This window comes from Oryza glaberrima, chromosome 1 (assembly GCF_000147395.1).
Source record: "Oryza glaberrima chromosome 1, OglaRS2, whole genome shotgun sequence".
Classification (NCBI taxonomy): Eukaryota; Viridiplantae; Streptophyta; class Magnoliopsida; order Poales; family Poaceae; genus Oryza; species Oryza glaberrima.
The window spans coordinates 33,511,444-33,522,787 of record NC_068326.1 but is presented as its reverse complement, the minus strand read 5'-3'; the positions used below and the strand labels follow the sequence as shown (position 1 = coordinate 33,522,787).

At 41.2% G+C, this 11,344-nt stretch overlaps 2 protein-coding genes across 2 annotated transcripts; one reads left to right on the top strand and one right to left on the bottom strand.

The window, feature by feature from the left end:
- Positions 1-4,224, top strand: LOC127768041 (uncharacterized). Its single transcript, XM_052293587.1, has 3 exons — positions 1-438; positions 573-1,123; positions 2,616-4,224. The coding sequence occupies exons 2-3, from the start codon at positions 591-593 to the stop codon at positions 2,836-2,838; spliced, it is 756 nt and encodes a 251-aa protein (XP_052149547.1). The 5' UTR covers positions 1-438; positions 573-590; the 3' UTR covers positions 2,839-4,224.
- A 1,217-nt stretch (positions 4,225-5,441) lies between these two features.
- LOC127760301 (phosphatidylinositol:ceramide inositolphosphotransferase) lies at positions 5,442-10,470 on the bottom strand. The gene is made up of 12 exons (XM_052284543.1): positions 10,068-10,470; positions 9,902-9,991; positions 8,214-8,300; positions 8,052-8,120; positions 7,343-7,423; positions 7,183-7,254; positions 7,021-7,081; positions 6,832-6,934; positions 6,578-6,673; positions 6,456-6,502; positions 6,213-6,373; positions 5,442-5,975 (listed from the first exon to the last, which is right to left on the bottom strand). Exons 1-12 carry the CDS (start codon positions 10,098-10,100, stop codon positions 5,895-5,897), a joined length of 981 nt encoding a protein of 326 aa, XP_052140503.1. The 5' UTR covers positions 10,101-10,470; the 3' UTR covers positions 5,442-5,894.
- Positions 10,471-11,344: the final 874 nt, after the last annotated feature.

The following is an 11,344-nucleotide window of genomic DNA, read 5'->3' as shown; positions in this document are numbered from 1 at the left end:
CTCTCCCATCACATGACACGGTCTTCTCTACTTCATTGCTGACCCAAGAGACCGTCTCATATGCTTCATTTCTTCTCCTCTTCTCTTCCCCTTCGTCCCCGACAAAGCACCACAACTCCGCAAGTTTTCTCTTTTCTTTTTTCCCCTTCTCTCTTTCGCCTACTCCTTGTTCAATCGATTCTTCCCAGCTACGCGACTCTTCCTCGCTTTCTCGCTTCTCTCTCTGCGCCACTGTGGATCAAGAAACAGCTTTAAAATCCAATCTTTTTTAGGCACCTGATGCCTCGTCGGTAGCAGTATATTTTCAATTCGTTATTTTTTTAGAGCTTAGAATCTACTGGCAGCTTGGATTTTTCTTGGGTGGTTGCTCCCCGTGATCGGCCGCATTGCTTGCGTGGTGGCACACCGTCAGCTTTGGAGTAACCTGTAACTGCAAGAGTGAGTATTTAGTGCTCGCTTTCGGCGATTCTTGTTTGCTTGCTCCCTTCTCTGCTCTTGTCCGGATTTGGTATAGAAGCAATTTCGAGTGATTCTTTTCCTTTTTTTCTCGAATTGCTTTTTTTTTTTGGTAGGTTTGTTTGGCGTGAGCAATGGTGAACGACGGCGAGCAGGCGTTGACGATCGCTCCCGCCGCCGCCGCGGATTCTAGCGCGGAGCCGGCCCGCCACGTCGGCGGCGGCGGAGGAGGAGGAGGCGGGCTTGCGGAGGAGAGCTCGGATGAGGATAAGGGGAGCCAGCGCTTCTCCGACGCGGAGGACCACTCATGGCGGTCGCACTCGCGCCAGGGCTCCGTTGCCCTCGAGGACTTCATCTCGACGTGCGCGTCCGTCCGCTCCGGCGCCGGCGCCAGCGCCGGGGACGCGGACGCGGACGGCGGCGGCAGGAGGAAGTCGTGCGTGTCGGAGTGCTCGCTGGGCGACGTGGACCTCGAGGCCGGGCTGGCCGAGATCAGCAAGGCCAGCCCGGACACGGCCGAGAGGAATTGCCGCATCTGCCACCTCGGCCTCGAGAGCGCCGCCTCCGAGTCCGGCTCCGGCATGTTCCTCGGCTGCTCCTGCAAGGACGACCTCTCCTGCGCCCATAAGCAGTGCGCCGAGACCTGGTTCAAGATCAGGGGAAACAGGTAATATCTCTCAGCTGCTGCTAATTCCACACTTCACTTCTGATGATTTAATCTGCTAATACTATGCACAAACTCGAATGAAAATATTTGGCTACTGTAACTGGATGGATCTTTTAGTACGAAATGTTCCTTGTTTTTGCTTTATTTAGGTAGGGATATGAAGGATAGAGTGTGATGTGAGAGGTAAGGGCAAAGTGGAGTATGATTAACCAGTAGGATCTAGGAAAAGCTTAGGAACCCCAACATGGTGTAGAACATTTCAGATGGAGGATAAAGTTAGATTCCTTTCGGTCTGCTTTTTCTTGCAGATTCTTGTGTAACTCTCATGATCTCCGAAAGTGGAAGCGCTGACCCTTTTCTTGGCATGCCTTCGTTGTGGTGATCTAGACTCTATAGGGAGTGCTATGGTGTCACATTCCTAAAAGAATGTACTTAGATACTTCTACACGAACATTATGGCCAATAGTAGTTAAGTTACCTGACGGTCATTTCATTAAGAGATCACGAGCTATGTTTATCTGACATCGAATTCCAAGGAACTAGACTATTAGAATTCTCACTGGTATACATACTAATTAATCTTAACTATTAAAAAAATGAAGTGAGAAAAAAAGAAGAAGATGGAGGGTCCTCATACAAGAATATATGAGTAAGATATAGTAAGCTGCAGATTGTTTCTTATCCTATCCTTGCTCTTCAAATCATTTGATGAGCATGTACCATGTAGAACCAATATGAATGAAAAATAAATTTGCATCAAGCTATCATCTTTAAGCAATTAAATGATTGGTGTTTTTCAGTACAACATTCACAAGAGAAATATAACAGATAGTCCCTTGAGGCAAGCATTCAGGATGGGCTATTTTCTCCCTATACATATGTTCACTGTTTTACTAACACCAGTATTTCCTTTATTATGCATTTTATAGTTATAGTTACTTTTTTTTAGATAGTGAAAATGTTTTACATCCCTAGCCTCTAGTTACTATGGGATGACTGTTGGTAAATGCTAGGACCAGAGCTCTGAATTAAGGTGTATTTCACAGCCTTTTGTGTATTACTGTTGCTTAAATGGAAGGGAATATAATATTGAAAGTGGGAACCTGTTTTTGTGCTAGTATATCGTACCAACATAGTTACTTGGGTTTTATCACCTCAATTGAGGTGAGGATTAGAGTCAGGATAAGATAAATACATGCTTGATATTTCTGACCAAATTACAAGCATCTGTGCTATTGATCAGTGTTGAGATGTAACTGCACTTGTGCCCTTCCACTTCATGTTGTGCTTTGATAGTGGTTCAAGTGAAATGTTAATTGTTAAAGCATTCATAATGTTGTTACTCTCTTTGTATTGTAGAGGCATAAAAGAATGTGTTAGCATTATTCTCCTTATGATCTGTAATATAACTACATAAGCATAACTCCATTTTCTGCTTTTGCAATTGGAATCTAGAAAATTAAAATGCTCCATGTTCCTTTACTTGTCTTAGGATCTGCGAAATCTGTGGCTCAACTGCATGCAATGTGGTAGGTATCGGTGATGCCGAGTTCATCGAGCAGTGGAATGAATCAAGTAACACCGCGGCTTCGCAAACGCCTGCCAGTGAACCTCGGAGGTTTTGGCAAGGCCACCGGTTTCTCAACTTCCTTCTTGCTTGCATGGTGTTTGCTTTTGTTATATCTTGGCTCTTTCACTTCAATGTCCCTGGATGAGTTTTCCAAAAGAAAATGTCGTAATAAAATCTTCAAAGCCATTGTTACAAGTAAATACTAGCCCAGCATCAGGAAATCCAAAAGGATGCTGAGCTGAACTGAAAATTTGATGAAGAGGGCGTTGGTTAACAGTAAGGTTGGTGTTAGTTTTGTAGAAAGTTTATGGCATAACATCCAAGAAAGAAGTCACTGTGTGAAGAGTTGGTCACGGTGAGCAACTGTGAATTATGTTGATCATCAGATCATCGGTGGTGGAATTGAAAGCAGAGAAAAGAAATATCTCATGCTTCGTTAACATTAGAATGGTTTGAACAAGTTTTTGTTATGTGCATACACATATTCTGTGTGTTATCTGTGTATTACATTTTTGTCACAATACGAGCGGTACGGGCCAGTTTGGTTTGAGGCCTAAATTAGGCTTGCCAATTTTTTGGCAACCTCAACAATAATTGTGTATGTTTGGATTGAAGCCAAATTTTGGCATGCCTATATAACATAGGCCATTTCAATAGCCAAATTAGTTTAATTTGGCTTCAATCCAAACACATGTTGGCCTTACTAAAAATTGGCATGCCAAAACTTACCAAAATTTGGCAGCTTCACAAACCAAACTGGCCCTACGTGTCCATGCACTTGGCCGTCTGGTCAGCTATCCTGATCTCTTACCCGCCCGGATCAATCTGGGTGGTTCAAATATATAAAGCACATCCCTGGATTTAATATCCACCATGTTAAATCTGAAGTTTATAAGTCAAATTAGGAACAAAATAGTTTATCTAAATGTTATTAATATAATTGTGGATTTAGATTTATGGAGCTAAGAATAGCTCATTCGAAGAAATCTTGGACTTGGAGCTATTTCAAACAGGTAATAGCATGCAACTGAGATATGTTGATTGCGGAACGATACGAGATAAGCTTGCTTAGAATACAACTATTCACATGAATTTTTTGGACGAAAGGCGTCATGTTAACTACAGCCACTTGACGAATTTGGTTTGCCCAAGGAAGGCACGGAGAAGTGGAGAACCCAGGAGAAATCAGTTCGAAGATTTTTTGGGGACAGAAGATTTTATACTAGTTTAAATGACCAAGATTTGTGTTGGAGTAACCGCAGCGGTCAGCACGTTGGTTGGGGTGCAGGAGAGTAACGTGCAGGTCGCAGGAATTCTGGGAGGACGACGCAATCAGCCGAGCAACATACAGGAATGCAGTCGACTCAATTGTTGGCGCCTTCTGTAAAACGTAATGACAGATTCTCAAATCCATATGTCTGCTAATATGAACTCCTAGTTAGGGCCCCATTTTAAACGTAGTAGAAAATTCTCCCTATTCCAACCGAAATTGAATTTGTGAAACGGCTATAAGATCCTACGATTTTATTATGTTCTAAACAGGGGATTGCTGTGCTATCCCTACAATCATTCAAGGTGTATGCAGAGACATTGCCATTGCCAGCGATAGCAGAGACATCAGTCTGCTCAGAGCAAGTTTAATAGTATAGCCAACTATTGGCTCCAAATCATCTATAGTCAATTTAATAGCCAATTCATATAATAGTTAGAGCAAGTTTTATAATAGGAGTGGTTGCCACATCTAATTTTATCCATATAAAATCAGAGGTGATATATATAATACATCACACCTACACTACCTCTAGCATACTAACCCAAATGATTTTATTTTATTTGTATGCCATATCCACTCTTTCTTTCATCTTTTTTTTAGGTTTGTGTGGAGGTTACATGACGGGTGTCCTCATTTTCTATTTCCTCATTTATTTCTTCCACCTCATCATCAAATCTTATGCAGCATGTTTAGGGGGGGGGGTGGCAACACATCTAGCATTATAGTACTTGCTCTTACCTATAAACATGTATTACATAATTAATGTCTGGTCACACCTGCCATACACACATGCATCTTGAAGTCCGTGCTGCAGCTGGCTATAAATCTGTAACCCGCTGTTCTTCTCTCTCCTTAAAATATGTTTATAGCTGGCTTATAGTGCTATTGTACCTGCTCTGATAAGCCACACGTTGCTTTACAATACAAGACGACGTGCATGTCATTCAGCGGCTCAGCGCACTCGGGGCATAAGCCTGAATACTGAGGCGGTGTTCTTTTCTTCTGAAGATGAAGATGAAGTTTTTTACGTAAAACGATGTGGTATTAATGTATGATTAATTGAGTTTTAATTATTATAAACTTAAAAATATAGATTAATATGATATTTTAGAACCACTTTCATATAAAAAGTTTATATACGAAACACCGTTTAGTAGTTTGAAAGCGTCAAACATGAATCTTAACGGAGCCTCAGCTGCTGCACATGGAGTGACGCGGTCGGGGAGGAGCTGCAACAGCGAGGCCATCGATGAGCGCGTGCTCCATCGTGCACGGAACGCCACGTTTGCGTGCGCTTATTTATCCCGTCGTCGCACGCATCGCGGGTCGCACTCGCACCATGCGGCAGAGCGCGCTTTTGCTTTTGTATCGCCTTCGCCCGTGAGGCACACACAAGTCATCCCTCGTGAGCCCCCGGTGGACTTTCGCAACAACGGTGCCAAGTGGCACCCCGCATCACAAGCTCAAATCCCACATGAAAATGACCAATCGGCGATAGATATGAGTATATCCATGCCAAGATTAAGCTAAGTTCATCAATGTGACAATATATATACAGCGGGAGAAGCTATGCTTCTCAAATCAACCTGAAAGTGTTCATTCCATAACCTAAGAAATTGAGGGAAGAGAACTAGAGATTCGATACAAGGGTGCAAAACTGTAATGGCAGCCTGAGAAAAGTCGCTGGGAGACTTGAGAGTTGAGACTCTGATTCCTTTGCAGTCCATAGCAATGCTGGTGCTATGGCACCTGGCTCTGTCTCATTCATCCGTGAACATATTGCCATGGCGGACAGACAAAATGCAGGGGCAGAGGCACCTGAGAAGCCAGTCATCATACAGAGGAAACCAAGCATTCTTTGTCTCCTAGCAGATTCCCCTGTCAATGTGAAAGACAACTAGACAAGCCGCCTGATGAAAAGCAGCTGATCATGTGCCATTGGAAGTGGCATCAGAGAGTGTGTGGTTGATGTCCTCGCCATGTTTTCCGTTCATCTGCACACGTTGCCGCTGGATAATCGGAAATAGGTACGTTAGGGGAAATATCAAAATGGTTGCTGCATATAAGTTGCTAGGTACTATGTAGAAGATAAAAGGCTTGTGGTTATGTTGCAATTGAACTACAATGAAATGTAGATATGTTTCATTGTTGGATGAAAATTTTATGACAAAATAACTTCTAAGTTTGGGAAGTTCATTTGGAGATTAAAATAGAACATAGAGTAGCTGATAAATGCTCTATGATACCCGATCAGTAGAATCGACAGTGTTTCCATTTAACAATTTATGGAACTCTTCCTTCATCTTGCAATCCTTCTCTAGTTTATGGAGCTCTTCCTTTGTTCTGCCATCTTTATCTTTCGCTGTAACTGGGAGCAAAGATGATCCATTTGTGCGATCTGGCATTTCTGTAGAATTGCCACTAACGATTGTTACAGAATGAACCACATGGATAATACTGCATAATTAAAGGAAGCTAAAAGAGGGTACCTGGTAGCTTATTGTCAATAAAGAATACAACCAAATTGACAGTATACCTGACGAAAAAGAATGCACCAAAGTCAGATGCCACTACAAGGCAATCATATTACAGAAATGAAACTTTATCCTACCAAGCAACAACAACATCCACGCTGTAGTGTTTTCGAGAAGCAATTATAAGAAGACTCTGAATTATAGCCATCAGCCAAGCAAGAATCTTAATCAACCTAACAAAACAGGAACAACCAATGAGATTAGAATCAGATGTCAGAGTACTGAGTTAGCATGCAACTTGAACCAAATTTATGACATATTACAGGCAAAAAATGACCAGGGAAAGAGACAAATAAGCGCGTGTGCGCATATGCATTCTATATTTTAATACCTTTTGGATCCATATTTATGATATGTACGCACGAAAACAAGTGTAAAGATCATGTGAGATGAAAAAATCAGATCGCCACAACCAAAAAGCACTCCACGAGGAACTGCAAAGGAAAAAAAAAAGGAAATTCAGATGATTTTCCACCCATCTGGACAAAAGATTCAACCCAACAAATGATGAAAGGCTTACAGTTGATCAGGAGCACTTCAAGTACATTATGGGGCGGTGGAAGAGTGGCCATTTTTGAGCCCTGCAAAATGCAAAGATAAATGACTTCAGTAAGCCTTTAACAAAGTATGACAGTATGTAGTTCACGAGTATGCTTTAGCTATGATGAGAAATTAAGGTTACCTCCCGACAGTGATAATTTGGACCTGGGAGCTGAGTGGAATAGAAAGTAATAATCCGCAAAAATTGTGAAGCCTAGAGGAAAGAAAAGAAAAACATCATTGTTACATCATGATTATAATGGTTGCAGAGATAAGTTAAAAGACATGGGACAGCCACTTACAACTAAAAAGGCCAGCACCCTGCGCCAGAGTAGAACAGTGTAGAAACGTTTGCTATGATAAATAAAAGGGTGAAAACTCCACTGCAAAACCATAAAGATTGTCAGTCAATTACACTACTTTATGATCAAGCATTACATGCAAGTAGCTTAAACAAACCAAATTCTGTTGATGCGGAGAGGAGCAAAATACATAAACGCCTCTGCTATACTACAACACAAAGAAGTGCATCTCACATTCTCACCATTTTAACATCTTAATTGTACAGAAAATTGGTGCAACAAATAGCTTCGAAAAACATTTTTTGTTCTTACAGATCATGCAGACAAGACCTTACTAAAAGGACCAAACTACCATACTGTAGTACATATTGGAGGTGGCAATAATTTATCGGAGAGCAATTGATTAACCCATGGTCATAAGGTACAAAATCTCACTAAGCTAAATTATCAAATTACTTTTTCACTTTCATAAATCAATCTGGATGGCCACTATTTTCAAATTTATTTCTCACTGCAGCTCTTTCAAATTGTGTTGTTTACTTGTCAATATCAGCAGGGCTGTCATTGCCATTTACACTACAAGATTTCTGGCTAACTTATTCAAGATATAAGAAGAAAGGGTCATTACAAAACATACATCATTAATTATCAAATATGTATGAACTATGCAATAGATGATCATATGCAGTGAAGCAAAATAGCCACCTACCAACAGGAAGGAAATGAAGATGAATGTGAACACGCTCTCACTAACATATCCTTTGTCCTGTCCAAGTTCCTAAAAACAAAGAGAAGTGCCACCAGTGGCAGGAACAAATCAGTACCATTGTTCTTTGACAGATATGAGATTAATTTTTACCAGGTCACATACCGGAAGAGCCATGAATCCCAAGTCCTGGAGCAGTGGCCCAGGTCGATGCAAGTAATGTACTCCTCGAGCAGCCAGTCCATGAATGTACTAATTATAGGTAAAAGGATTGCATGAATTTCCAATATCATCCATTAATGAACAGATAATATTATGTAAGAAGTAAATCTTGAGAAGATGATGAAGAACAATAAAAGTCGGACATTTTATTTTATTTTTCCACGCTCTCAAAAAGAGAACCTGTAGAAAATACAAGGAGAAGAAAGATTTTATTTAGGCGCCAACCGGCATTTCGCATTGCAACCTATCAAGCCATATGGGAAATCAAATCTCACGCTTTCCCAACAGTTAGTTTCATTCTTTCTCCATCGTGTACAGAAAAGGACTGTAGATCTTACTGCGCTCTAAAATGTTTACTCATCTAAGGAAGTAAATCAATTATAAAAACACAAACATGGAGAAAAAAAGTTATATGAAATCACCACAGTTGAGTCAGATTTCTAGGGAATGGAGCATGTCTGACAGGGAGCAGTATCACAAATGGAACCAACTATGTCAAAGGATTGGGTGCGCGATTTTATTAAATATCAAGAGGATAGGTTGCACCTAAGTTCAAATGAATTCATCTCCTATATCTCAACTCAAAATAGAAAATAATGCAAGTCCTATTATCCCAAAATGTTAATTGCAGTATTATTTCTGAGGTCAACTTATGATATTTAATTATTATCTTCTCATAATAGAGCATATCCTGTTACAGTACAAGCGAATATATCTGATGACAGGCCCATGAATATCCAATTCATTTCCAGAATGGCATTAATAATCGTCTTTAGTTCAATAAACCAACCTACAAGTTGTTTGCATGAGCATGATTACAGTTTCGAGGAGACTACATGCAGGACAAGAAACATCACAGTAACTGCATAATAAGCGCGCTGATTTTATGAAAAGAATTTCAGAAATAAATAAATACTTACAAAATCTAGACAAACATAAGAGGCAATTTATCTAACATATTTTACAAGAGGGACCAATAGCAAGCTAATTGTCTCAAACTCTCTAAGCAGGGAACTTTTGAAGAAGACACAAGGCAACAATTTCTCCCCATGATATGACATCTATCATGGTATATTGCTTTTGACCTTGGCTCCAGCTCAACCAAGATTACCAGTGCTTGAACTGCTTTCTGTGAATTTGCAGTAGTTGCTCATCCAAGTATCCAACATTTCTCAACAAGCTCTGGATTTTTTTTTCTACTCTGAGGACATATCACATAAACAGATTGAATCATACTTCCATCCCCAATACTCCCCTCTTGATTAACAACAAACTAAATTCACCTAAACTGTGCAGACATATAGTTTTCATGCAAATGTTCAATCAGCCACACCCTTGCTCGAGGTGAGGTATAATTTACCACACTTAGTTCATACAACTAAACCCTCTGGGCAGTGTTGACACAGAATTCGTACGGGTCCCCAAATCCAACTCTAAAATTAGCATAGATTGTACGATGCAGAGCTAGCTAAAATTGCCGTTCAAAAGGGGTCGACCACGTGCTATATCAAAATTTTTGAAACACACAGAAAATAGCAGTCAAGATTTACAAAGCACGCCACAAATATGGCAATTATGCACACGGAGCCACGGAGGATAAAAAAAATCAAAGGAAATAAACTGAAGTTTACCTGAAACACCAATCCGGCAAGGAGCAAGCGCCACTTCTCGAAAAGAAGCTGCAGCTCCACCGCTATCTCCGCACACACCTTCCTCCATAGCTGCACAAAGGCGGGTAAAAAAAAATCACAAACCATAGCTAGAACATCCCAACCCCATGTGCCAACGAATCCACACCTTGGTAGCCTCCCGAGCGATGTAAACCGCCATGGCCGCAACTCCCGCTCCTCGCCCGCCGCCTACAGGTACACCCTGGAGGGCTCACACCCATGCTCCGATCCGCGCATCACTGCTGGGATCGCGGCATCTCGTCGCAGCCAGGACCTCGCCACCTCCTCGGGACCGCCGCGAGATCGCCGCCCGCCGAGCGGAGGAGGATCCCCCCAAGCAGCTAGCTCCGGGGCCTCCAAGAGGGGGGGGGGGAGCGGCGAGCGGCGCGAATGCAATTTTCCGGCGACGAGGCGAGTGAGGGTGGGGGTGGTCAGGCTCAGGCCGCCGCGGAGGAGAGTCACGCGGCGACGGCGTCGACGGTTTGAATCCGGGAGGGGGAGGGTGGGTTCGAGGAACAAAAGGGTCAGCGGAGTGGGCGTTTTGGTAAAATGCGGTGGGTTTAAGTAACTGACCGCATTAAGCGGAGTAGTTGCGCTTCTCTTTCCTTTCTTTTTCCCCTGTTTTTAGAGGATTGCGCTATTTTTTTTGGGTTACCAGTGCTTCCAATGTTCCAAGAATCCAAGTTCCAGCTCATCTAGGGTTCCATTCATGGAATTAAATGTAGTAGTATCATATTATAGAAAATTGATACTAGATCGATATATGTCTCACGAAATACTAGTGAACGGGAAATTCAAGAAAATGTGAGGAACATTCGTCTTAATTTTTGTACTTCCGCTGTTTACAAATCTTTGATGTTTTTGGCAATATTTGATACTCCCTACGTTCCATGATAAGGCACAACCACTTTTAGTAGATGTTATATAATATAAGGCATGCATGCAAGCATGCAATTAACTATGGCATCTTCTCCATTAAATTATTACTTTTTTAAATCTTCCACTCTCATATTATCTGATCATATTGGATGTATGCATTATATTTATTAGGATGATTCAAACTACAAGATGATAATAATTTTTTTTTGTCTTTATGTTAAGAGTGGTTGTGCCTTATATTTTGAAATAGAGGGAGTATAGTTTTTGATGAATTTGTTCATCAAATTCGTGTTAAAATAACTTTGTAAAATCTAATAGGTTTATAACATTACGATAATACCCTCCAAAATAAATCGAGAAATTATTAATAGTCATAGTTTGAAAAGGTAATTTGAAAAAAAACAGTGCATTAGTTTTTACAACCAATTACCATATAAATACCAAAACATTATTATTTCTGATAGGTAGGAACAGACACATCCATTACGTAGGGTGAGATGACTAGACCAACCACGACCTGTGACA